We start from the raw sequence: 24695 nt of genomic DNA, 5'->3' as shown, positions 1-24695 counted from the left end.
TCCCGCCCAGCGAGGCTCTCCTCTCGAGACGAGGCGAGGGACGAAGAGAGAGAAAGGCCCGGTACAACAAGGCCTGCGCTGCAGCTCGCCGTTCGCGCGACTCGCTCTACTTTGCGCGACGGTGCACAACCGACGTGCCGATCTCCTGGTACTCGTCCTTGCCGATCCAGAGCTGCGAGACGTCGAAAGAGAGAGTCAGTAACTGAGAGGGAGAAGGAGAGGCAGAGGAAGAGGGACGCACTTGGTGGAAGGTGCCGAGCGAGGCGAGGATGGACCCGCCGAGCCACGACGTGTGGACGCGCTCGGCTGCCGAGGCGGGCGCATCTGCGAAGACGCGGCAAGAAGTTGGTCAGAGGTCGTCGTGCGCAGATAAGAACGGCGAGCGAAAGACGAGCGCCAACTCACGGATCTTGACCTTGGTCCCGGGCGCAATCGCGCCGAGCTCGGCTTGGAGGCGGTCGACAAAGCCCGGGATCAACGTCGTGCCGCCAGTGACGACGACGTTGGCGAGCAGGGTGGCCTGCAGGTCCGGGTCGACCTGGACGAGGGTCGACTGGATGAGGCGGGCGAGCGGCTGCAGGGCCGAGAAGGGGTGCGAGGGAATGGTCGAAGCAGAGGGAGGAAGCTGGCGCGAGGCGAACTGCAGTCGAGGGAATTGCGTGTCAGTCACACCGAGGGGACGAAAGAAGAGAAGAAGGGAGAGGGAGAGGGCGCACGTCGGGAGGGAGGAAGCGCTGCGGGTTGAACAGGATCTCGGGCGTCGTAAGGCGCTGAGCGCCGAGATACGTGTTGAAGCCGTCGGGGAACTCGAAGGGCCGTGTCGGCTTGGACGTCGCGGCGCTGCGACAAGGGGCAAAAATCGTGTGAGCGTGCGAGCGGTCGAGCCGGCCGCAAAAAGGAGGAAGAGGGGACACACGCGTCGTCCCATTGTGGCGCGAGGACCTCGCACGTCGCCTCCTTGGTCTCGTGCATGAGGCGCATCTCCTGCAGGCGGTGGTACGACGGCGTCGTCGGCGCGTTCGGGTCGGACGGATTCGGCACGCGCTCCTCCCTGCGGACGATGGCCGAGTCAGTTCGCGCACAGGTGCAGGAGGGAGGCTCGAGAGACGTACCTGAGCGTTGCCTTGGCCGGTGCTCCAGCGTCGACCGGCTCCTTGGTCTTGACGAGGTAGTGCGGCGTGACGGGGATGTTGGCCGCGCGCAGCTGGGTGAGGAGGACCTCGGAAAGAAGGGCGCCGCCGGTCGGCTGCTTCTGGATAGCTGCAGGAGGCATTGATGTCAGTTCGGCGGCGAGATAGAGGCGCTCGATTGGCGGGCGAGCGCACCTTTGCGCAGGACGAAGCCGTCGTAGACGGGCGTGATGGTCGTGAGCTCGTCGCCGATGTCGACAATGAGGGCCGAGCCCTTGCCCGCCGCAAACCTGTGTGGGCGCAAGAGGGCGTGTCAGCTACATGAACGGCGGGCGGCGGCCCGGCGAGAAGAGAGGGAGCAAGGACGCACGCGCTCATGACGGCCTTGTCGACGGCGTAGTAGGCCGGGGCCTGCCACGTCTCGAACGCGAGCTCGACCATCTTCTCCTTGTTCTCCTTGGTGTTCCAGCTGGGCTCGGTCGACAGGAGCGGGAACTCGTCGAGCGACTTGATGCGGAGGCGGTCCTTGAACGCGTGGTCGACGGCTCGCGACGCCGCGTCCCAGTCGGACACGATGCCGTCCTGGACAAAGTTGCTGATGGTGGCGTGCGGGCGGTACAGGTGGATGCCGTTGCCGTGGACATGGACGGGAGGTTGCGCGGGGTCGGAAGAGGGGATGGTCGCGTAGGCGGTCGGGAACACACACTTGGGCGCGTCTTCACCGGCGTAGCTGTTGCCAGGGTATGTCAGGGATCGCTCGAGGTGCAGTGACCGTGCTCGAGGGCGGGAGACGGTGGAACCGGGGCGAGCTGATGAGGGCGGGGACGAGACGAGGAAGGGGGAGAGACTGACCCGGCGCGGACCGAGCCAGACTCGATGTCGAGGACGACAGCGCCAACCTCGTCACCTCCGTAGCTGACAGACGGGCTCATGGCGAGGCGAGGGCGAGCGGTGACAGCAAGAGCGTGAGAGGTCGGCTCGCTTCGTTGTTGATCGTCTCGCTCGTCCTGTCGAACCCAGACGGTCGCGCAGAGCTGCTGCTGCGCACCAATGGAACCTGCTCCTTGAACAGTGCTGCCTAGCGTCGAGCTCCTGGCCTGGCGCTGCCGTGCTGCGGCGGCCCTTCCTCCTCGACCGACGAGTTTCGGCCGCCCAGTCGAGGGAGCGGCCCCGGACGCTAGACGAGTCTCGCAAGAGCAGTGCGGGTCCTCGCAGCGCTACAGTCGTCGTCGTCGCACTCGCCTCGCTCGAGGAAAGCCGAGACTCGCTCTCCTGTCCGCCCCGCTCTTCTCCTCGTCGTCCGCCCGCTGCTCGCCGCGGCCTCGGCTCGCTCTCGTCTCGCTTGCTCTCTCTCTCTCCTCACACGAGTCCTCGCGACGGGCAGCCGCGCCCGAGGCAACCGCCGCCGCGCTGGGTGCCTGCTCGCCTCGCAGCCTCGTGCACGCGCTGTGCCCCTCGCTGTGCGCCCGCACCCGCGAGTCCGCCTCGTCCTCGACTCTCGCCGTCACCCGCCTTCCTCTCGCCGACCCTCCAGCTTCCGCCCTCCCTCGGGCACGCCAAGAACCGCCTCTCGGCGGCCCACCGCAGCCGGTCGCAAGCGCCGCCTCGAGGCTCAAGAGCCAGCCGGCACCTCCTCGTGTCGACACCAAGCCGGCTGTCGTCGACCCGGTCGTCTCGTCGGGCATGCCCGCTCACCGTGCAGCGCAGCAAGGTGCGTCCCCCTCCCCCTTGTCCCCCCGCACGCAGTCGCGCACCTACCGCATTCGCGCGCTCGTCCGCCACGTCGCATAGTCGTTGACCAGTACCGCACCCCGCAGCTGCCGACTCGGCGCACATCTACCAGGTCAAGGCGACGAGGCGCGGCACGGGCGACCAGGTCACGCTCGCGTACCGCATCGTCGGCGAGGCGGGCCACGGCTCGTTCGGCGTCGTCCTCAAGGCCGAGCTGCTGCAGGGCGGCGGCACAGACGTGGTCGCGATTAAGCGCGTCAAGCAGGACGAGCGCTCCAAGGTGCGTCTCTTTTGTGCATCTGTTCGAGCGCATCATCCCTGTCCGAGACGAGCCAACCTTTTGCTCCCTCTCCCCCTGTCGCAGAACCGCGAGCTGCAGATCATGAGCGCCGTCGCCCACCCGCACATCGTCAAGCTTCAGGCCTTCTGGTTCGAGGCGTCGTTGTCGGGAGAAGACGCCGTCGAGACGTGGCTGCACCTCGTGTTCGAGCTCATCGTGCGCCCTCTTCCCCTCCTTCTCCCAGGCCCCGTCCGGAAACGTGGCCCTGACAAGTCTTACTGCAGCCTAAGACGCTGCATCACCTGTCCCGCAGCTACTCGAGGCGCAACGAGTACGTCCCCGAGCTCCTCGTCAAACTGTGGGTGTACCAGCTCCTGCGCGCCCTGTCGTACCTTCACTCGATTGGCGGTGCGCCCATCCCTCTTTGTCGTCGCCAAACCCTACCCGAGCATCATCCTGACCCACCTTTCCCTGCGCACAGTCTGCCACCGCGACATCAAGCCGCACAACCTCATGTGCGACCCAGCTTCTGGTCGACTCGTCCTCATCGACTTTGGCTCAGCAAAAGTTCTGGGCGAGGCAAACGTGTCGTACACGTGCTCGAGGTTCTACCGCGCTCCCGAGCTCGTGCTCGGCGCCTCGCTGTACGCCGGTGCGTCCTTATCCCTTTTCCCCTCCCGATCCGAGCCATTTCCGGCGGACGGACCCTAGCCCCGGTTCGTGCGCGCAGACTCGATCGGTTCGTCGCCTTCTCTCCGTCGAGCGCCGTCCACGAAAGAGCGACGTCCCGGAAGGTGCGACTGACCCGATCCTGCGCACAGACCTCTGGTCGAGCGGCTGCGTCCTCGCCGAGCTGCTAGCGGGCAAAACGTTCTTCGTCGGCCAAGACGGTCCGTCCACCTTCCTCGCGATAAACTCGGAGCGTCGCAAACGTGCCTGACCAAGTAGCCTTGCCGCAGGCGTCGGTCAGCTCGTCGAGATCATCAAGGTGCTCGGGACGCCGACTCGGCGCGAGGTCCTCGCCATGCAGCCGACGTACGTCGAGCACGATTTTGCCATCGTCGAGCCCGTCGCTCTTTCGTCGGGGCGTCTTTGCTCACGTCCCTGGTCGAGAGTCGCGCGCCTGACCTTTCGAGTCGCCCAGCTCCTCCCGCAGGCCTCGCCTGAAGCGCTCGACCTTCTCGCCTCGATCCTGGTCTACACGCCTTCGTTCAGGCCCCGCGCGATCGAGGCCATGTGCCACCCGTTCTTCGATGAGCTGCGCCTCGGCAACACGCGCTCGTCGAGCGCGAACGGCACGAGCGGGTCAGGGCGGCAGGGCAGGCGGTGGGGGCTCGTCATGCCCGATAGTCAAGCCGTCACGGTGCCTCCGTTTGACTTTTCGACGCACGGTGCGCCCGACTCTCTCTTTTCTCGCTTGCGAGCGCGTCGACGGTCGCCAATGCCTCCTCGCCATCCATTGACGAGCTCTTTGCGCCCCTTCCTTCCTGCAGAGCTGTCGATCTGCCCCGACCTCAACCCTATCCTCGTTCCCTCGCACGCCCGCGCCGCACTCCTCGCCGGGCCCGACGGCATCGACCTCGACCGGTTCAAGCCGATCGACCTTGCGCCCTTGCGGCTCTCGCTCGACTAGCCGCCCTCTCCTTCCCTCGCATCCTTCCCGTCACCTTCAGCTCATCGCCCGCTGTACATTGCCCGCGTCGTGAGAGTGTGGGTCCCGGCGTCGCCGTGCTTGTCGCAGTCCTTCTCTCGCATTTCTCCCTCTCGTCCTTCGTCCGCCCTGTCTCGCCCTGTCTCGCCGTAGCGTACATAGCCTTCCCGTACTGCAAAAGCTTGTCCGCATGTTCGAGCATCTTGCGAGCGGCGCCCTAGCCGCGAGAGCAGCTGCCGCGAGGTCGACCTTCTCAAGTTGCCCTCTGCCGGTTCGCGGGACCAGCGGTCGCTCACTCGACGTGCACTTGGGTCGGTCATTCGCGAGACTTCAAAGAGCGCTCGTCGGTCTTGCCGACGGCCGTCTGACGGCCGAACCCGCTCGCTGCCATCGTCCAGGATGCGCGCACGTTCCCTCTCGCTCAGTCGAGCTCTCGCCCCGGTGCGCCCTGTCCTCGTCTCTCTCTCTCTCTCTTTCGGTGTTGCTCTCCTGACTCTTCCCCGAGTCTGCCGAGGTGCAGCCGGTCCGAGCCCTGACCGAGTCTGTCGGTCTGTCGCGGCGCCAGTCGCAGGTGCTCTTTCCACCAGGGGCCGTGTCAAACCCGTTGAACCCCTCGCAGCGAGGCACCGCAACCCGTTCGACAACGTCTGTATCATCGAGCAGGTCGACCCGCACGTCTTTCACAGGCGACAGGCCGTCTCGCCGAACTCGATCCGGCAGTACCGCCCTCGAAGTTGGCCACGCCGGTCGACGCACGCCATGTCAACTAAAGGCCGACTGGGCGGGCTCGTCGGCAGCGTCGTCGTCGGCGTGCGCCGCAAGTGCAGGATCGGTGACTTCGCGCCGCAGCCGAGGAGCGAGGGCCAGCGAGGCGGGCCGCCGGTGCCCGCGCCGCCCGGCTCACTCGCACGCGAGTTCTGCCGTAGAGGGCCTCGATCCTGTAGCACAGAGACTGAGAACACACTCGGAGCAAGACCGAGTCGAGCTGTGCGAGAGTCGACGAGAGCAAGTTCCGTGTCGAGCGCGAAGAGCGCGAGCGTCACGGTACGGGTGCCCGTGCAGGGAGCGAGGCGGGCGAGCATGAGCGCAAGAGCTGAGGAGTAGCTGCTGCGCACTGAGCCGAGTGGCAGGTGCCGCGGGCAAGCGTGGGAGAGCAGCCAGAGCCGGCGGCGGTGGGGGGAGGGAGGAGGAGGAGATGAGCGGCTGCTCTCCTCGCTACACCCTCGCTTGCGTCTCTGCTGCGCGTCATGGCCTCGGCAGGGCTCTACCGAGCCTATGCGGCCCTGCTCGTCGGCGCACTCGTGCCCATCGTCGCCGGCTCTCGTTCGAGTCTCGTCGTGCGTCCTCCTCCTCCCTCCTCCCGCCAGGACACCGGAACTGACCTGCGTGACACGCGCTCACTGCCCGCAGATGCCCAAAAGTGCCAAGCGCAAGCTTCGAGCGGCAACAAGGCGCGAGGGGGAGAACGAGGCCGACAGAGAGGACGACGACGACGACGAGGTGGTCGAGCGAATGACGGTGCGCCCGACCTGTTCCTCCCTGTCTGTCCTTCTCAGCGACTCGAGAAGCTGACCTTGTGACCCCCGGCCGCAGCGAGAAGACGCCTACTTCTTCCCCATCCTCGGCTCCTGCGTCCTCCTCTTCCTCTTCTTGTGCTTCAAGTACCTCGACCCGGTGTGGATCAACCGCATCCTCGGCGGCTACCTCGCCACGATGGCCGTCGGCGGGCTCTCGAGGACGTTGGCCCAGATTGCGCGTGCGACGATGGGCGAGCAGAGGTACCGCTCGCTGGCTCAGGCGCGTCCCCCTTCCTTCCCTCGCCTTGCGATAGCCAGCTAACTCGCTCCTGCGCACGCACACAGTGGCAGATGTTGTTCACGAAGAACAAGGAGGGTCCGTCGAGCCTTTCCATCCCTGCGTCTTCCCGAGGAGGTCTCGTCGGACGCGGACTGACTTTGCGCGAAACCTCGCCTGCGCAGAATACAGCAAGCTGTCGTTCCGGTCCATCTACTTCTACACGGTGCCCGTCGCCGTCGTACTGTCGCTCGCCCAGATCTTCACCGGCAACTGGGTCCTCTCGAACGTCGTCGCCCTCGCCTTCGCGTACAACGCCATCTCGCTCTTGTACCTCGACTCGTTCGTCACCGGGTCCATCCTCCTCGGCGGCCTCTTCTTCTACGACGTCTGGTGCGCCCTCATTTCTCCTCTCTCGCCTTCGCCGTCTGGACTGACCTCGTCACCCGCCGCCGCAGGTGGGTATTCGGCTCGAAAGCCGTGTTCGGACCGGGCGCGAACGTCATGGTCGACGTTGCCAAGTCGTTCGACGCGCCGATCAAGATCGTGTTTCCCAAGAGCCTGGCGCCAGCGAGGGACTTTACTCTGCTCGGGCTCGGCGACATCGTCCTTCCTGGGTGCGCCGTCACTCGCCTTTTCGCGTTCTCGCGTTGCCGGCGGCCGAGATGGACGACCCTGACGCTCTCTCCGACCCACTGCGTGCAGCGTCTTCCTCGCGCTCGCCTTGCGGTTCGACTACCACCTCGCGCTCGAGCGCGCCGCGGTCCCGTTCAAGCCGCACGCCGGGCGCTTCGCCAAGCCCTACTTCAACACCTGCTTTCTCGCCTACATCCTCGGTGCGTCGTGCAGGTCCCTCGTCCTCTCTTTCTCTGTCTTTCTCGCAACTGAGCCCTCTCGTCTCCTCGCAGGCCTCGCAACGACGATCCTCGCCATGCACACCTTCCGAGCCGCGCAGCCGGCCTTGCTCTACCTTTCGCCGGCTTGTGTCGCCAGCGTCGCAGTGTGTGCGCTCGTGCGGGGCGAGAGCGCCAAGCTGTGGGCGTACGTCGACGGCGACGAAGGTGAGGCGCAGGGCGACGAGAAGAAGCAGGAGTGAGCTTGGGACCGTCCCCTCTTGTGTCAATAGATGTGTGCTGTGCAATAGATCGAGTCGTGCGCGCATCGCCTGCGTCGCGGGTGCAGGAGCGAGACCAACTCTCGAAACCGGAGTTGCGCGATCAGAACGTGCTAAACTCTGGCTCTTCCTCCCTCGCTCCGCCTCCCTGAGCGCTGTCGGTCGCGTCAAGCTCTTATCTCAGCACTCGTGCACACCTACACCCGCCCGACGAGCTCCCTGCGCCAGTCGTTCCCCCTCGACCCCGCCATCTCCTCGTCGACCTCTCTTCGCCTCGCCTCTCTCGCCATGTCGCACCAGAAGCAGCCGTCGCAGCCACAGGCCCAGGGCAATGGGCAGTTCTCGTTCCAGACCTACTTCCAGGAGCGGCAGGCCGACTTGCCGTTTCACCAGAAGCCGGAGCCCAACACGACCGCCCTCCGCATGGAGCGCAAGCCGTCTGATCAAGGGCCTGACGGTGCGTCTCTCTCCCAGCCCCGTCCTTGTCTACTGTCGCGAGAGAGGCCGGGTGGCACGGCCCAGGAAAGGCGAGGACTGACTCGTTCCCCCTCGCCCGCAGGCATGCCCGCCCGCGAGGGCGTCGACGCCGACCTGCCTGCGTGGAAGAGGCTGCCCGCATGGTTCTACATTGTCGCGTGGATCGCCACCTCGTCGGCCGTCATTCTGCAGGTGCGTCTCTCTGCCGTGGCGAAGACGGCGGCCCTCCCGCGTTCGTCGGCGAGCGGGCGAAGGACGACGTGAGCCAGCACTGACCGCTGCACGATCGTCGCCCTCACGCAGAACAAGTACATCCTGTCCGACCTCGGCTTCAAGCACCCGGTCGCCCTCACGACGATCCACCTCTTGTTCCAGACGGTCGCGACGCGCCTGCTCCGGCGTTACACCAACATGGTCGACAAGGCCAAGGAGCTCGAGGCGACGGGCGTCATGAACCTCGAGGCGTTCTTGCGCAAGATTGTGCCAGTCGGGTTCCTCTTTTCGGCGTCGCTCGTCCTGAGCAACTGGGTCTACCTGCGTCTCTCTGTCTCGTTCAGTGCGTCGCCGACCATCTTTCGCCCCTGTCGCCTCGCGCCGCGCCTGACTCTCTGCATCCCTCTCGCAGTCCAGATGATCAAGGTGGGCCTATCGCGATCGTCCGAGCTGTCGAGGACCGGGCCTTGGCGGCGGAGCAAGAGCTCGCCCCCCTTCCGCCGCTCGTCGTAGAGTCCGATTGACCGACGTACTGACCTTGCTCGTGTCGCGCAGGCTTTCACTCCCGTCTCGGTGCTCCTCGTCTCGGCAGCGTTCGGCCTCAAAGAGCTCACGCGCAAGATCCTGTTCATCGTCTCGCTCATCTCGTTCGGCGTCGCCCTCGCGAGCTACGGCGAGCTCGACTTTGAGATCTGGGGCTTCCTGGTGCAGGTGCGTCACGTTGTCGCCCTCTCTTGGTCGTGCGCGTCCCTGACGAGCCTGGACCGCGTCCGCAGGCCCTCGCCATCTGCATCGAGTCGTGCAGGCTCGTCCTCGTGCAGAAGCTCCTCCAGGGGTTCGGCCTCGACCCGATCGCGTCGCTGTACTACATGGCGCCTGTGTGCCTCGCCATCAACGCCGTCATCCTCTTGCCCGTCGAGGGCTTCCAGGTGTTCGAGGACGCCGTCACCCTCGTCGGCATCCCCTACCTCTTTTTCAAGTGCGTGTTCGCTCTCGCCTTCCTCTCTTTCTCTCCTTCTCTCGTGGCGTCGCGAACTCTCCTGACGCCCATCTCTCACTGCAGCGCCTGCCTCACGTTTGCGCTCAACCTTGCCTCGGTATCTCTTATCGGCAAGGCGTCAGGCCTCGTCCTCACCCTCGCCGGCGTGCTCAAGGACGTGAGCCCACTTTCTCCCTGCGGCTTGTTCGACTCGAGGTTACCCACCTGACCAGGTTTTCCTGCGCCCAGATCCTCCTCATCGCGGGCTCGTGGGGCATCCTCGGGTCGACCATCACGGGCACGCAGATCCTTGGCTACGCCATTGCTCTGAGCGCGCTCGTCTGGTTCAAGCAGCAGTAGACGCTGCGTCTCTCTATACGTCTCTTCTCTACGGCGCCTCTTCTCCTGCGGTACGGCGCGGCGCGATTCCGGCGAGGGCTCGAGGCCGGCGTCGAGCGGGCTTTGTCTCGAGGGTCGCGAGCTGCATCGACGCCGACATTCTTCTTTCGTCGAGAGGACGAGCCGGCGAGCTTCTGTCGAGGACCGTGCACGAGGAGGCGAGAGCGGGCTTGCGTTGCGAGAGCACCGTCCTCTCCACGCGCTCGAGAGCATCAGCCGGTCGAGGTCCGGGAGATGGTGTCCGACGGGCCCGGCTGTTCCGTCGAGAGCTTCACGGACGCTGCGAGACCGCTCCTACGGAACGAGTCCAGGCGTCGTCTCATGAGACCTGAGCGAGCGCGTCGACCGGAAGCCATGATCCGAGGGTGCGCTCGTGCGGGGCCGACGCGCCGCCGCCTCTCCTCCCTCTCTCCACACTTGTGCTACAGCTCGTGCTGCTCGCTGCGCCACATCAAGAGCCTCGCGTCCGCCACCATGTGCGTCCGCTCTCCTTGCGCACCGCGTCGTCGCCTTTCCTCGCGCCAGCTCACCCATTGTCTCCTCGCCGCGCGTCTGCAGGATCAGCATCGACCTCGATCCGACCACGGGCTTGCCCAAAGGTGCCGGCACAGTGCCCTTCAAGCTCGAGGACCACCCGGCCGGCCACAGCGGGCGCAGGCTCAAGGTCGCAATGAGTGCGTCTCGCTTTCCCCTCCCCTCTCGTCGGCGGGAGATGCACCTCGCCCGGGTTCCGCACCTGACAGGCTTCCTCGCCCGCTCGTACAGTCGGCGCCGGCTTCTCGGGCATCATCGCCGGTATCCGCATCGACCAGAAGCTCAAGAACGTCGACCTCGACATCTTGTGCGTCCCCCACCCGAGCCCGCCGTCCCTGTCCAGCGTTATCTAAGCGCGCCCTTTCGCAGCGAGAAGAACCACGACGTCGGCGGCACCTGGCTCGAGAACAAGTGAGCCCCTCCCTCTCGTCGTCCTCGTCGCGCGAGCCCGAGGGAGACCCGAACTCACCCCACCTTGACCTCGTCGCAGCTACCCAGGGCTCTGCTGTGACGTGCGTGCGAGTGTCGGACCCCTTTCAGCATGCAGGACTGACTCTCGTCCCTCAAACAGATCCCGGCACACTGCTACAGCCTCACTTTCGAGCCGAATGTGCGTCCCGTCTCTCCCCGTTCCCCTGCGCGAGGTGTTGCTGACACGGCCTTGCCTCGTCGCACAGCACCGGTGGAGCCACTTCTACGCGTCCGGGCGCGAGATCCTCGCCTACCTCAAGCGCGTCGCCGCCAAGTACAAGCTCGAGCGCTTCCTTCGCTTCGGGCACAAGTTGACGGCCGCCAAGTGGAACGACGACACCAAGCAGTGGCACCTGTCGTTCGACCTCGTCGACGAGCACGGCAACAAGCACGGCGAGGTCGACAAGGTGGTCGACGTCGTCATCCAGGGCATGGGCGGCCTGAACAGGTGGGACTGGCCCGCCATTCCCGGCATCCACGACTACAAGGTGCGCCCGCATTTCAGTCGCGGTTTTGGACGTCTCGACACAGTCTGACTGAGCCTTGTGCGCGTCGCTCGCAGGGAAACCTGTATCACTCGGCCTCGTACCCTGTCGGCCCCGAGGCGGAAAAAGGAAAGACGGTCGCGGTCATCGGCTCTGTGCGTCCTCTTCTCTCCTCTGCCCGTCATGGAGCTCGACCCTAGCATATTCAGCATCCTCGTGCGTCGTCGACGGCGGCTGGACACGTCTCACTGACCTCTACTCGTCCCCCTCGTTCGCCGCGTGCAGGGCTCCTCTTCCATCCAGATCGTCCCGGCCTTGCAGCCCTACGCCGAGCGCGTCGACAACTTTGTCCGAGGCCAAGCCTGGATCGCGACACCTTTTGCCTCGACCGAGCTCCTCAAGCGCAGCCCGGACGGGAGCAACTACGCGTTCACCGAGGCCGAGAAGGACCGCTTCGAGCACGACGCCGAGTACTACAAGGAGTTCCGCAGCACGATGGAGCGCGAGCTCAACGGCGTGCACGGCGTCACGCTCCGCGACAGCGAGCTGCAGAACGGCGCGGTCGAGGCGTTCCGGGACCTGAGTGCGTCGAGCCCTTTCTCTCGTCCCAAGCTCCCCTTGTCGGTGCCGACCCGGTCCGCTAGCGCGCCGTACTCACTCGTCGGCCTGTCTACAGTGCAGAAGAAGCTCGCCTCGAAGCCGCACATCGCCAAGGCGTTCATCCCCAACTTTGCCGTCGGCTGCCGGCGACTCACGCCCGGCCCGGGCTACCTCGAGGCGCTCGTCGAGCCCAACGTCGACTTTATCTCGGCGGGCATCAAGCGCTTCACCGAGACGGGCATCGAGACGGTCGACGGCGACCACCGCGAGTACGACACGATCGTTTGCGCGACCGGGTGCGTCCCCTCTTCCGTCCTCGCTCGCGAGACCCTCCCGCCTCGAGCCTTTTACTGACCGTCGATCGTTTCGCACAGCTTCGACACGACCTTCACGCCGCGTATTCCCATTAGTGCGTCACGGCCTCCCTCTCCCCCTCCTTTACCTCCTCCCGGTCCCCTCGTCCGCTCGTGCCCCTCCTCCTCTCTCTTTGCGCCGCATCGAGTATCTCTCTGCCTCCTTCCCTCTGGCCTGAACTCGATGTCGCGCATCTTCTCCTCGGCGTCGCACTGCGCCTCGAGAACTGACCTGTCGTCGAGCGTGCGCAGTCGGTCGCAATGGCAACAACGTGCAGGACTTGTGGGGCGACAAGCACCCGTACCCGTCGCACTACCTCTCGATGGCGATCAGCCCCGACCACCCCAACTATGTGTGTCCCGCTCGTCGTCGTCGCGTCAAAGCTCTCACGCCGGACCGCTCACCTCGGTCGCCGTCCGCAGTTCGTCGTCGGCGGGCCCAACTCGGCCCTCGGCAGCGGGTCGCTCCTCGTCCTGTACGAGAACGAGATCAACTACATCGTCGAAGCGATCGACAAGATGCTGCGGGAGAACATCCTCGCGATGTCGGTCAAGCAGGAGGCGGTCGATGGTGCGTCTCGCTCTCGCTGTCACTCGATCGAGGTCCGGCCCTGACTCGTTGCCGGCCCCTCGCAGACTGGATGGAGTACACGCACGAGTACTTCAAGAAGACGGTCTTCTCGACCAAGTGCCGCAGCTGGTACAAGAGGGGCCTCGAGGGTGCGTCTCCTCGGTCTCTTTCCTCTAGCCTGGTCTTGCGCGACACTGACAGCCGCCCTTTGCCCCCTCTCGCGCAGAAGGACCCGTCACCGCACTTTGGCCTGGCTCGGCGGGCCATGCCCTCGCCGTCATCTCGCACCCTCGGTGGGAGGACTTTACGTTCGAGGCGTCCAACCGCAACCGGTTCGGCTGGGTCGGCGACGGCTGGAGCCGCGAGGAGGTTGAGGGCGGGAACACGGTGCGTCCAACTCTTCCCTACTCGGTCGTGCTGCGCGTCGGCGACAGCCGCCGGCGGTGTCGAGGCCCGTCAAATCGAGCGAGCCGCACTGACCTCACACTCTCGTCCCTTTCGGCTCGCGCCCGCAGGCCTACTACCTCGACCAGATCGACCAACCGCCTGTCCCCAAATGAGCGCTCGAAGGGTTGCAGCTGGCGAGGCGCACAGGCTGGCTGCGAGCGGGAGCAGGGTCGAAAGTGGCCCCGGCGACGAGGAGCAGGTCGGTGTTGCGAGATCTTGTGTAGTCGGATCATCTCAGTTGTCATTGCAGGACTGTATCGCTACACCGTCGACCAGGCTGCGCCAGCCGAGAAAGAGAGAGACGTCGAGATCTCGGCCGCGCCCGCTTGGCCCGCCCCGCCGACTCGTCGCCCGGCGGCTCACTCTATCGCCCGCTCCCTCGTCTCGCTCGACCTCACCGGGCTTCCGCCATGTCCTACACCGTCAAGGACCACTACAAGCTCTTCCTCGCCGGCAAGGATGTCAAGGGCGAGGCAGACCCGTGCGTCCCACTCTTCCTCGTCGCCGCGCCGCCCACGAGCTCGCTCACGCCTTGCACCCACGCAGGATCGCCATCGAGGACCCGTCGACGGGCAAGACCATCGCCTACAGCCACGCCGCAAGCCCCGAGCAGGTCGCCCAGGCCGTCACCGCGGCGCAGGAGGCGTTCGACTCGGGCGTGTGGAGCAGGCGAGCCCCGGCCGACAGGGCCGCAGTGGTGCGCGAGTCTCCCACGCACGACCGTGGACTGCGACTGACTCTCTTTGCGTCTCCTTGCAGATGTCCGACATCGCCCGGGCCTTCTCGGCCAAGGTCAAGGACCTCGCCGTCCTCGAGAGCATGCAGACTGGCCGGTACGCCGCTCGCCCTGCAGCTCTCTCCCCCTTTGCGACTCTCGAACTGACTCTGATCCCTCCACAGACCTTACCGCGAGATGTCGATCCAGCTTGGCCGCCTGCACGAGTGGTTCGAGTACGCCGGCGCACTCGCTCGCACCGAGGAAGGGTCGACCCAGCCTGTTCGCGGCAGCCTGCTCAACTTCGTCAAGCGCGAGCCGCTCGGCGTGTGCGCCCTCATCTCGAGCTTCAACCACCCACTCCTCATCTCGATCAAGAAGCTTGGTGCGTCCCTCCCACGCCGTTCTCGACCGGGCCTTCCTAACTCTGTCAACCCCTACAGCTTTCGCTCTCGCCGCCGGCAACTCGGGTGCGTCGCAGCCGTCTTTCTTCTACTGTAGCGTCGGGCCTGACCCATCCTGCCCGCCACAGTCATCCTCAAGCCGTCAGAGCTCGCGCCTCTTTCCGTTCTCGAGCTCGGCAAGATCGTGCAGTCGGCCGGCCGTGTGTCCTTGTCCTCTCGCCCTCGACGAGATGGATCCTGACAGCATCGGCCTACAGTACCAGATGGCGTTCTCAGCATACTTCCCGGCTTCGGCGCGACGACCGGCGCCGCGCTCGTGTCCGACCCGAGGATCAAGAAGGTCGACCTCACCGGCGGGACGGCAGCAGGACGAGCTATCGGAGAGGTCGTCGGCAGGAATCTCGCGAGCTACACGGCCGAGCTGGGCGGCAAGGCCCCTATCGTCGTCTTTGGTGCGTCGCCTGGCTCAGACTTCCTCGTCCACGACCTGACCTGCTCTCTCTTCCTCTCGCATCGCAGAGAACGTCGACCTCGATGTCGCCGTCAACGGCGTCGCCTTTGCGTCCTTCATCGCGTCCGGCCAGACCTGCGTTGCCGGTGCGCCGAATCCTTCCTCTTCTCTCGATCCTCGGGCCGCTCCCCCCTGCCTCGTCTCGACGATCTGACCCTTCCCCTCACGCCCAGGTACCCGCATCATCATCCAGAAGACGATATTCAACGCGTTCGTGTCGGCCCTGTCGACCAAATGCGCCTCGATCGCTCGCCGCATCGGCTCGCCGTTCAACAAGGACTCGATGATGGGCCCCGTCATCTCGGCGCGGCAGCTCGGCGTCGTCGAAACGCTCGTCGAGAGCGCAAAGGGCGACGGTGCGACTATCGTCTGTGGCGGCGAGAGGCTCAAGGGCGCGTCGAGCCTGGACGGCCACGAGCTGTCGAACGGGTGCGTCTCGCCTTCTTCCCCTCGTCATCTTTTGTCCTCCGTCACGGACGCTCACTCTATCTCTTTCCCCTCGTACCAGCTACTTCTACCCGCCTACCCTCATCACGGGCACCGAGACGGTCCCGGCGACCTCGTTGCGCATCTGGCGAGAGGAGGCGTTCGGCCCGGTGCTCGTTCTCGTGCCTTTCGAGACCGAAGCAGACGCCATTACGCTCGCCAACGACTCGGAATACGGCCTCGGTGCGTCCCGCATCTCGCTCGGCCTCGTCATCGTCGCCGCTCTGACCTCGTCCTCGTACCCTCTTCTACTCGTCCGCCCACAGGCTCGGCCATTTGGACTCGCGACGGCGCTCAGGCCCTCCGAGTCTCTTCTGCGCTCGATCACGGTCTGTGCTGGGTCAACACGCACCACCGCAACGACCCGTCGTCGCCTTGGGGCGGCCTGAAGAACTCTGGCGTCGGGCGCGAGAACGGGCACGAGGCATACCGCGCCTACACGCAGAGCAAGAGCGTCGTCATCAACTACGCGACCGAGGAGGAGAGCCGGGTCATGGACGAGTGCGTCCCTGTTCTCTCTCTCTCGCGCCTCCTCGCAGCAGCAGCAGACTGACTCTGTCGCCCTCGCAGCTGGTTCCGAGAGGAGGACCGCGAGGTGCGGTATGGCTAGACGGTCCTGTCTTGGTGCAAGCGGTTTCTGTTGTCGTTCTCTAGAGAGCTAGCGCTGCGAGAGACGGCAGCGAGCGAGCAAGCGAGAGCAGGAAAGCCATAAAGAAAGAGAGCGCGTTCGAGAAGAACAGCCTTCGCAATCGGGCAGCGCCAAGCAAGCTTCTCTCGGCAGACACGTAGGTCTAAAGAATGCGGAACGCGCAACATTTTTCCGACACCTGAACCGTCTACACAAGTTCCGCCGTCCAGCTAGAGCGCCTTGAGGACGACGTCGGTCACCTCGTCGGTGCTCAGCTTGCCGCCGAGGTCGGGCGTGACGTGGCCCGCACGAATCGCGCTGTCGACGGCGTCGTAGATCTTGGCCGCCGGCTCGACGTAGCCCATGAACTCGAGCATGAGGGCCGCCGACCGGATCGACGCGATCGGGTTGGCGATGGACGGGACGCGGTCGGCGATGTCGGGCGCCGAGCCATGAACGGGCTCGCCTGCGGTCACAGGAGCACGTCGTGAGGATGGACGTCTTTGGAAGTCCGGCGACAGAGAGAGGGCGAGACGGACCCATGATGAACGAGTCGCCGACGTTGACCGATGGGACGAGGCCGAGCGAGCCAACGAGAGCGGCGGCGCCGTCACTGCGAGGGGATTCAGACGAGTCAGTGCTCGTCACGGTCGAGCCGTCGACCGGCAAGCGCCGTAGACAGCCGCTTCGCGCCGCTGCGCGACTCGAGAGAGAGAGAGAGAGAGAGAGGGGGAAGGTGAGGCTCACGAGACGATGTCGCCGTAGAGGTTGGGGCAGACGAGAGTCGAGAGCTTCTCCGGCTCGCGGAAGAGGCTGCGGCCGCCGGCAAAAGATGCGAGAGGGTCAGGCTCGGGAGACAAGGACAACGACGACGAGGGGAGGCGGAGAAAAAGACGGGGCGACGCACCGGTAGACGAGCGAGTCGACGATCTGCTCGTTGACCTCGACGTTCGGGTACTCGGCTGCGACCTTGCGGACGCTCTCGCGGAACAGGCCGTCGGTGACGCTCAGGACGTTCGACTTGTGCACGATCGTGACGGTCGGGCCGCCGGTCCAGCCGTACGCGCTCGCCGCCGCACCGCGCTGCTGCTTGACCTGGGCGGCCGCGAGCGCAATCTCGAACGCCATGCGGCCGATGCGGGTCGACGCGCGCTCCGAGATCTGGCGGGTCGCGCGAGCGACGCGGCCCTGGGGCGTGTCCTCGATCGTCTCCTGCTTGACGTACTGCGAGAGAGATGCAGGGTCAGTACGGCAGGGCACAAGGAGACGGAGAAAGGGAGAGACGAGGACGCACGAGGCACTCGGTGTTCTCGCGGACGATCGTCATGTCGACCATGCGCGGGTCGTGGCCCTCGACGCTCTTGACGGGGCGCACGTTGGCGTACAGGTCCATCTCCTTGCGAAGAGCGACGATGGGCGACGAGTAGCCGGCGACCTTGTGCGACGGCGACGAGACGGCGCCGAACATGGCGGCCGTGCACTCGGACTTGAGCGTGTCGACCGTCTCCTTGGGGAGCGCCGTGCCCGTCTTCTGGAAGTGCTCGAAGCCGGCGTCGAGGGCGACAAAGGTGGGCTTGGGGATGCCCGGGACGGCCTCGAGGACGCGCTGCGCCGCCTGTCAAGGTGCGCGGGAGGAGGGTCAGGTGTCGTTGGCGAGGGGACGGCGAGGACGTGGACGCACAGGGAGGACGTTGCGGCCGATGCCGTCGCCGGCAATCATGCCAATGCGGAGCGTCTTGGCGGACTCTCGTAGCGCTTGCATGGCCATCTGTCGACGAGGGGGAGGAGGGAGGGAGGAGAGGGCGAGTTAGCTGGCGGAACACGACGGCTCGAGTCGAGGTGCATCCTGAAGAGCTCCTGCACGCCGCACTGTCTCCCACACGGCCCAGGGCGCTCCCTCGCCGTTCCTCGTCTCCCTCTCGCCGCACAAGCTTGACTCCGCCCGCAAGTCCGCGTCGACCACTCCTTCTGCGCGTTCGGGCCCCAGGGTTGATGCACGAGGTCCACGGAGAGAAATCAGGCGACTCACAGCGTTCGAGCTGTTGGCGGGAGGGGAGAAGGGCGAGTCGGCAGTCAGCGAGAGATGAAGGGTTACCGGCACACTCTCGCTCGCCGACCTGACGCGGTGCCGGCAGGAACGACGCTGAGAGTAGAGGAAGGCTGCCAGGAGCCAGACTCACATGGCTCGAGGTTGAGGAAGGCGAGGTGCGGAGCGAGACGGGCTCGACCTCGGACACTTTCGCTGAATCGTCGTCGCCCGCCTCGTCTCGCACCTCGCTCTCTCGAACGCTCGCCAGGCTCCCGAGTCTCTCACACGGAACGGGAGTTGCGGCGATAATGGTGACAACATGTTGCATCCGTGCGGCGAGGCGACGAGAAAGCCGAGAGTGGGAGAGAGGCAAGGACAACTGCCTGCGAGAACCGATAGACGCGTGCGAGGGAACCATGCAGATGTGGGACAGGCCAGACTTGGCTAGAAGAGCGTGTCCTGCAGATACGAGGAACGTCAGGTGACGAACGTGGCGGGAGGACCAGGGAGGAGAAGCGCGGACGCACCTCGTCGCGAAGGTACTCGCCGACATCTCTGAGGAACGGGCCAAGCGGACAAGTTAGCCGGCGCATGCGAGAGAGCAGAAAGAGAGAGAGAGAGCGGGACGCACGCCTGGTTGAACACGACGATGGCCGTCGGGTCGAGCTTGCGCGTGTCGACCGTGCTGCGCGCCGTCACGCCAAAGCCCTGTACGAGCCACAAGTGCAACACGGTCAGGCTCACTCTCGAGAAAATCGGCGACGAAGAGAGACGGTGAACGCACGAGCGGCATGTCGTTCATCGAGTAGATGACGACGCCCTGGTGCTCGGTGATGTCCTCGCTCGTCTTGCCGACGTGCGCCTTGACGACATGGTTGCCGTACAAGAACGGCATCTCGCCGTTGCCCTTGATCCAGACCTGCGGGTGGGAGTGGGCGGCGGATGGACGAGTAAAGGTGGAGGGAGGGCGAGGAAGGCGAGGGTCAGTGCGTGCGCGAGGTCAAGGACGTCGCCTCCTGCGCCATTCGGGCCGCCGTCCCACAAGCTTGCGCACCGGCGCGGAACGTCGGGGCGCGCCGCTGCCCTCGCGCGAGCTCGTCGGGGCATGGAAAAGGAGAGGTCGAAGCGGGCTGACCTTGTGCTTGGCGTAGCGACCCATGAGGTCGAGGGCGGTGACGTGCAGGCGGAACTTCTCGGTTTTGGAGAACTTGCCGAGGCAGACGCCGAGCGAGATGAGGTTGGCGCGCGGGACCGAGATGGCCTGGCGGAGGAGCGACTCGCGGACGTAGTAGACGCGCGAGCGGTGCAGGCGGAAGACGTGGGGCTGTCGGGTCGGCAACCGGCGGTGTCGAAGAGTCGTACGGGAGGAGAAAGGCAGGCGGGACGAGGTCGAGGTCGGGGGTTGAGGTCGGAGATGAAGGACGAGGCGGTGCGGGTCGAGGGCGGAGGAGGGGAGGACGACGAGAGTCAGCACTGTTGGTCCCGCTCGCCTCTTGGACTGTCTCCCCCCTGCTGCTTGTGCGCAACTCGGCTCTCGCCCTCAACCCGCTGTGCGAGAGCTGGATCCCGCACTCGCGGCGAGCTCGTCCGTGCTCCAGGGGACAAGTCGGCGGCGTCGCCAGCTGGCGACGCGCGGACGGGCGGGCTGGCAAGGAGAGCGGGGACTCACGTCTTCAGGGGTGTCGACCAGGTGGACGAGGTTGGGACCGAGGTAGTTGGCGAGCTTGGCGAAGAGCGTCTTGGTCTCGGACTCTGTCAAGGGCCGCACTGCGCAGAGGGGCGCGGGTCAGAGGGTGCCAGAGTACGGATGACAGCTGCGAGGTGCTCACTGGTGGACCTGGTGCTGTAGAGGGCGGGAGCGACGTGCGAGATGAGCGAGCTGCCGGCGGAGCTGCTCGTCGCGCCCAAGTCGAAACAACGCGACCGCTCCAACTCGCTCAAGTGCAGGAACGAGGTCACGCAAGCCTGTACGAAGCTGCACTGCATCCGCTGGACCGGAGAGCGCCAAACTCGGAGGACGCGGCCAGCTCCACCTCTCGTCGCTCCCTCGTCGTCGCTGCTCGTCCTCTCTGTCGCCCGCCTCGCTCCCGCCCAGCCTCTGTGCCCAGCTGCCAGCATGCACCGCAACTCGTACGACAACGACAACTCGACCTTCTCCCCCCAGGGCCGTCTCCACCAGGTTCGCTCGTCCTCCCCCTCCCCCCCCCCCAGATGACGCGGCTCGCGGTGCTCACCCTCCTCCCCCTCTGCCGCACAGGTCGAGTACGCCCTCGAGGCAGTCAAGCAGGGCTCGGCCTGCGTCGGCCTCCGCTCCGACACGCACGTCCTCCTTCTCGGCCTCAAGGAGCGCCTTCTCGTCCTCATCTCCCCTCTCGCCGCCCCGTCCACTCACCGCGTCCCTGTCGTGCAGCGCTCGACCGGCGAGTTCCCCAGCTACCAGAAGAAGCTCATCCGCATCCACGATCACCTCGGCATCGCCATTGCCGGCCTCACCTCAGACGCTCGCGTCCTCTCGTGCGTCGACTAGCTCCTCTCGCTCTCCCATGGCCTGCTCGCTGACCTGCACCCTCGTCCCATAGCAACTTCATGCGCACCCAGGCCATGTCGTCCCGCATGCTCTACAACCGCCCCCTGCCCGTCAACCGCATCGTCAACGCCATTGCCGACAGTGCGTCCCTTTCCTCTCGTCCAAGCCGTACGCAGAGCGTCGTCCTGACCCCTCGCATGCCCCGTTCGCAGAGGCACAGATCAACACGCAGCACTACGGGCGGCGACCGTACGGTGTCGGTCTCCTCGTCGCCGGTGTCGACGTGCGTCCAGCTTTCCCTCCCTCGCCACCCTCCCCTTGTTTCGAAGACCCGCGTCAGCGTCGGCCCTCGCACCTTGAGCACTCGCTCATCCCTCTCGATGCGCCCCACTCCCGCAGGACCTCGGCCCGCACCTGTACGAGTTCTCGCCGTCGGGCGTCTGCCTCGAGTACTTCGCCCAGTCGATCGGCGCGCGCTCTCAGTCGGCCAAGACGTACCTCGAGGCCAACTTTGCCTCGTTCGCGTCGGCGTCGCTCGACGAGCTCATCAAGCACGGCCTCGAGGCCCTGCGCGACACGCTCCAGCAGGACAAGGAGCTGAGCATCCACAACACGAGCATCGGCGTCGTCGGTCCGGCGGGCGAGGCGCCGTTCCAGATTCTCGAGGGCGAGGCGCTCGCGCCCCACTTGGCGCGTCTCAGCCCGAGGGACGACGCGCCGCAGCGGACGGCGCAGGCGACCGACGTGGCGGGCGACGGCGCGGCGCCGCCTCAGCCGACCGGCGACGATGCGGCGGCGCCGGCACCCGGCCCCGCACCAGGAGCGACCGACGGTTCCGCAGGGAGCGACACGATGCAGACGGACTGAGCGGGCGAGTCGGCGAGCGGCGAGATGTGGCGGCCGCACCGAGTGTAATACCAACTCACGCTGTGACTTCCTCACGTCGAGAACCAGTCCTCGAGATCGTCTGAGAGGGCGAGACTGAGGTCCAAGAGCACGATCTGGGCAGCGAGGGCGCCTTGTGCTGGACTGGAAAGGCGCGCTCGAGGCGAGGCGAGGAGAAGAGCTCGCGGAATGACAGTCTGAGCTCGAGAAAGCGCTCGGGCCTACTCGCTCATTTTCTCTCGTGCCCGACTCGCATGCGCGCCTGAGCGAGCGGACGAACGCGAGGAAGCTAGGTGCGGCGCGCGAGGCGAGATCGTCGACCAAGAGTCGCGCTCGACGCTCTTTCTGCTCTCGGGCCGGAGCTATAGAAGGAGAGGAGAGAACGAGAGCCGGGCAATGCACGCCTGTACATGTACAACAGGACCTCCTGAACACCTTGCGCCCCCTGCTGCTGCACCGCCGACGCACAGAGCCGCCCCGTCTAGTTGCACCACAGCCTGCCGACGCCGTCCGCCCCGACCGAGACGCACCACGGCTCGCGAGGGTGCCACTTGACGTCGAGGACGCCGAGGCTGTCGGTGACGCTGTGTCCCCGCAGCACCTTGAGCGGCACGAGGAGCGGGTTCGTCAAGAGGTCGGCGTACACGGTCGCGTGGAACACGTGCACGCTGCCGTCGTCGGACGCGCTCGCGAACAGGGGCAGCGTAGGGTGGAACGCGACGCTGCGCAGGGCACGCGCATGGTACCGCAGCGTCTTGTACGGCGTCACGCTCAGGTCGAGGTCGTGCCACACGAGGCGGCGGTCGTACGAGCCGACGAGGACGTGGTCGCCGAGCGGGTGCACGTCGAGGCTCGAGATCCACTTGAGGCCCGGGTTGAGCGTCTTGACGAGCTGCTGCTTCATGAGGTCGTAGATGCGCACGTGGCGCTGCGTCGCGACATAGAAGTGCGGCTTGAGCGGGTGGAACTGGACCCGCTGCACGTCGCCCTTGAGCTTGGCGAACGGCGCCTGCGTGTGGTGCTTCGACAGCTGGTGGATGAGGACACTGCGCGCGCCGGCTGTACGACAGGAGGGGGTCAGTCGCAGGACTGGGAGCCACGGCGTGCGCGCGAGAGGGAAAGAGGACGAGGACGCACCGGGAGCAGCGACCGTCGCAAAGTAGTCGCCGCGCTTGTGCCACGTGACCTGCTTGAGCTCGTGACCGGGCACCTCGAGCTCGACGAGACGGCCCTCCTCGCGCTCGCTCACGCCTCGAGGCTTGAACCACGCGACGCCCTCGGGCTGCGCGACGGGCCGGATCTTGTTGCCCTCGTCGTCGGTCGCCGCAGCGTTGAAGCCGGCGAGTGCAAAGGCCGAGGTGCGGGCGGCGACAGCGTCGGACAGGAGGGGGAGAGGCGCGATGAGGTGGACCTTGTTGGCGCTGCGAGGAGGACAACTCGCGAGGTCAGTGCGGCTCGAAAGGCGGGACGAGGCAGAGAGAGAGAGAGAGAGAGGACGCACGTGGCGACAGCGAACAGGCTCTTCTCGCGGTCAGGGCACCACTCGACGCTGTAGACGGCCTCGCCGGCGCCGCCGACCTTCCACCGCATGGCGCACGGCCGACCGCTGTCTCCACAGTCGCACCTCGCGTCCTCGGCGCCCGTCACGACCCACATGCCCGTCGGGTCGAGGCTGACGCACCGCACGCGAACGCCGTTCTGGGTGCTCGTACGTGACGGAGCGCGTCGTCGGGAACGGCCGCAGCTCTTGCGGCGACGGGAGGCGCGGCAAGAGCTCGCTCGGGTCCTTGATGTCGAGCTTGGGGCGGCGCCGAAGCGCACGAGGGGCGAGGTACAGGTCGAGGCAGCGGTCGAAGCGCTCCTGGACAAAGTTGCCGTAGGCGGGGACGTGCCGCAGCGACGCAAACTTGCGCGGCACGACCTTGCCCTTCTTGTCCTCGGGCTCGAGCTCGTTGAACTCGCGCTCCTCCTCCTCGGTCCACAGGTACTCGGCAGGAGGGTTGAACGACTCGGCGTGCGACGGGAGGGCCATCTTGGGCGCGGGCATGTGCATCGCGTGCGGCGCGGCGGGAACGTCGTCGGCGGTCCACAGGCCGTAGAACCGCGGCTTCTCGGGCGCTCGCGGTGCGCCGGGCCGCCTCGGCGTGATGCGGCCGGCGCGAATGGCGCGCACGATCTTCATGACCTTCTTGTGCTCCCACTTGGACGGCAGGAAGCGCGACTTGGGCTCGGGTCGCGCCGACAGGGGCATGTCCATGACCTGCGACGAGAAGTACGGGATCGTCGGCGCGTACCTGTGGAGGAACGGACGGGTGAGGAGCCGCTTCGGGTACAGGGTGCGAGAGGGGAGGGAGGACTGGTCGAGGACGTACGGGTCGTAGTCGGCGTCCGGGTTCTCGCCCTTGGCGAGGCGCTGAATGAGCTCGAGCTCCTCCTGCGTGAGCTGGACGTCCTTCTTGTGCAACTTGTCGGTGACGGTCGTCCACATGCCGTCGGCGTCCTCGACACCCTCGAGGAAGCGGTCGAGCTCGTCGCCGGTGGCCGGGCGCATGACCTTCTTGCCGTCGATGTCGTAGCCGATGTGCGGCAGGTCGTCGTACCAGTACGACGGGATGTTGCCGACGCGGTTGTCGACCTGCGGGGCGCGACGAGAGAGCCAGGGTGAGCGTGCGCCGCGAGGCTGAAAGACAAATCGGAGGCGGGACGCACATCCTCGGTCGAGCTATCGCTGGCGTAGTCGGGCTCGATGTCGTCGTCCCACTGCGTCTTGGCCTTGCCCGTGAGCTTGCTCTTGACGGTGCGGCTGCGGCGCATGTAGTCGAGCGGGAGGTCGTTGTGGCCGTCGCGCTCGCCGATGGCGGCGTTCTGGCCCGGGATCGAGCTCGCCTCGGCGACGCCCTCGTCAGGCTTGAACGTGTTGCGCCGGATGAGCTCGTCGAGGTCGGACGTGTCGTCGTCGTCGTCGGCGGCGTCGTCGTCGGACAAGATCTCGTTCTGCTCGTCCTCGAGCTCTGCGCGGAGCTGGGCCTCGTCGTCGTCGTCGTCCTCCTCGTCGTCGCTGCCGACTGAGCCGTCGAACGAGTCGTCGTCGTCGTTGTCGCTCGCGGCGAGGTCGAGTTCAGGGAAGGCCTCGAGTGCGGCCTCGTCGTCGCTCGAGGCGGCGAGGACGTCGCCGTCGTCGTGGTCGCCCTCGTCGTCAAAGGCGAGGGTGCCGAGCGAGTCGCGTGCTGCAGTTGCGGGTGCGGATGCGGCGGTGGAGGGAGACGACTGGCGGCGCTTGC

At 66.1% G+C, this 24695-nt stretch overlaps 10 protein-coding genes across 10 annotated transcripts; 6 read left to right on the top strand and 4 right to left on the bottom strand.

Annotated features, from left to right (window-relative positions):
• Positions 1-106: 106 nt before the first annotated feature.
• On the bottom strand, positions 107-2062 carry RHOBADRAFT_15360 (uncharacterized protein; the record flags this gene model as incomplete). The annotated part of the gene is made up of 9 exons (XM_018412255.1): positions 107-172; positions 242-324; positions 406-574; positions 717-840; positions 917-1044; positions 1109-1260; positions 1326-1420; positions 1501-1860; positions 1983-2062. The coding sequence occupies 9 exons, from the start codon at positions 2060-2062 to the stop codon at positions 107-109; spliced, it is 1257 nt and encodes a 418-aa protein (XP_018270656.1).
• Positions 2063-2813: 751 nt separating this feature from the next.
• On the top strand, positions 2814-4774 carry RHOBADRAFT_44122 (uncharacterized protein; the record flags this gene model as incomplete). The annotated part of the gene is made up of 10 exons (XM_018414350.1): positions 2814-2841; positions 2948-3141; positions 3226-3357; positions 3426-3549; positions 3623-3793; positions 3872-3880; positions 3963-4031; positions 4101-4201; positions 4298-4532; positions 4635-4774. The coding sequence occupies 10 exons, from the start codon at positions 2814-2816 to the stop codon at positions 4772-4774; spliced, it is 1203 nt and encodes a 400-aa protein (XP_018270655.1).
• A 1265-nt stretch (positions 4775-6039) lies between these two features.
• On the top strand, positions 6040-7682 carry RHOBADRAFT_14989 (uncharacterized protein; the record flags this gene model as incomplete). Its single annotated transcript, XM_018412232.1, has 7 exons — positions 6040-6129; positions 6203-6310; positions 6386-6593; positions 6772-6979; positions 7045-7203; positions 7292-7422; positions 7495-7682. 7 exons carry the CDS (start codon positions 6040-6042, stop codon positions 7680-7682), a joined length of 1092 nt encoding a protein of 363 aa, XP_018270654.1.
• Positions 7683-8261: 579 nt separating this feature from the next.
• Positions 8262-9877, top strand: RHOBADRAFT_36497 (uncharacterized protein; the record flags this gene model as incomplete). The annotated part of the gene is made up of 7 exons (XM_018413357.1): positions 8262-8369; positions 8481-8733; positions 8803-8816; positions 8946-9101; positions 9167-9369; positions 9454-9547; positions 9619-9877. 7 exons carry the CDS (start codon positions 8262-8264, stop codon positions 9727-9729), a joined length of 939 nt encoding a protein of 312 aa, XP_018270653.1. The 3' UTR covers positions 9730-9877.
• Positions 9878-10333: 456 nt separating this feature from the next.
• RHOBADRAFT_48480 (uncharacterized protein) lies at positions 10334-13491 on the top strand. The gene is made up of 15 exons (XM_018415143.1): positions 10334-10442; positions 10534-10609; positions 10672-10713; positions 10793-10814; positions 10874-10912; positions 10980-11261; positions 11336-11413; positions 11544-11841; positions 11935-12154; positions 12233-12267; positions 12464-12564; positions 12635-12782; positions 12848-12931; positions 13009-13169; positions 13298-13491. Exons 1-15 carry the CDS (start codon positions 10439-10441, stop codon positions 13340-13342), a joined length of 1635 nt encoding a protein of 544 aa, XP_018270652.1. The 5' UTR covers positions 10334-10438; the 3' UTR covers positions 13343-13491.
• A 148-nt stretch (positions 13492-13639) lies between these two features.
• On the top strand, positions 13640-15996 carry RHOBADRAFT_26985 (uncharacterized protein; the record flags this gene model as incomplete). The annotated part of the gene is made up of 12 exons (XM_018412774.1): positions 13640-13710; positions 13776-13926; positions 13989-14062; positions 14130-14329; positions 14388-14414; positions 14477-14548; positions 14606-14800; positions 14868-14945; positions 15033-15288; positions 15368-15528; positions 15612-15846; positions 15916-15996. The coding sequence occupies 12 exons, from the start codon at positions 13640-13642 to the stop codon at positions 15953-15955; spliced, it is 1560 nt and encodes a 519-aa protein (XP_018270651.1). The 3' UTR covers positions 15956-15996.
• A 139-nt stretch (positions 15997-16135) lies between these two features.
• RHOBADRAFT_66455 (uncharacterized protein) lies at positions 16136-18177 on the bottom strand. The gene is made up of 8 exons (XM_018418969.1): positions 18154-18177; positions 18003-18012; positions 17655-17741; positions 17268-17588; positions 16881-17197; positions 16721-16786; positions 16513-16586; positions 16136-16439 (listed from the first exon to the last, which is right to left on the bottom strand). Exons 3-8 carry the CDS (start codon positions 17739-17741, stop codon positions 16204-16206), a joined length of 1101 nt encoding a protein of 366 aa, XP_018270650.1. The 5' UTR covers positions 18003-18012; positions 18154-18177; the 3' UTR covers positions 16136-16203.
• A 124-nt stretch (positions 18178-18301) lies between these two features.
• Positions 18302-19858, bottom strand: RHOBADRAFT_66454 (uncharacterized protein). Its single transcript, XM_018418968.1, has 7 exons — positions 19832-19858; positions 19672-19769; positions 19138-19326; positions 18787-18921; positions 18634-18710; positions 18530-18557; positions 18302-18461 (listed from the first exon to the last, which is right to left on the bottom strand). Coding segments are annotated over exons 1-7 (543 nt in total). The 5' UTR covers positions 19833-19858; the 3' UTR covers positions 18302-18446.
• A 260-nt stretch (positions 19859-20118) lies between these two features.
• Positions 20119-21396, top strand: RHOBADRAFT_15211 (uncharacterized protein; the record flags this gene model as incomplete). Its single annotated transcript, XM_018412248.1, has 6 exons — positions 20119-20181; positions 20260-20358; positions 20413-20516; positions 20582-20670; positions 20742-20812; positions 20929-21396. 6 exons carry the CDS (start codon positions 20119-20121, stop codon positions 21394-21396), a joined length of 894 nt encoding a protein of 297 aa, XP_018270648.1.
• Positions 21397-21785: 389 nt separating this feature from the next.
• Positions 21786-24692, bottom strand: RHOBADRAFT_53568 (uncharacterized protein). Its single transcript, XM_018416900.1, has 6 exons — positions 24124-24692; positions 23787-24049; positions 23127-23708; positions 22916-23086; positions 22552-22835; positions 21786-22473 (listed from the first exon to the last, which is right to left on the bottom strand). The coding sequence occupies exons 1-6, from the start codon at positions 24226-24228 to the stop codon at positions 21896-21898; spliced, it is 1983 nt and encodes a 660-aa protein (XP_018270647.1). The 5' UTR covers positions 24229-24692; the 3' UTR covers positions 21786-21895.
• Between the last annotated feature and the right edge of the window lie 3 nt (positions 24693-24695).

Source organism: Rhodotorula graminis (assembly GCF_001329695.1).
Source record: "Rhodotorula graminis WP1 unplaced genomic scaffold RHOBAscaffold_7, whole genome shotgun sequence".
Lineage (NCBI taxonomy): Eukaryota > Fungi > Basidiomycota > Microbotryomycetes > Sporidiobolales > Sporidiobolaceae > Rhodotorula > Rhodotorula graminis.
This window is presented reverse-complemented; position numbering and strand designations above follow the sequence as displayed.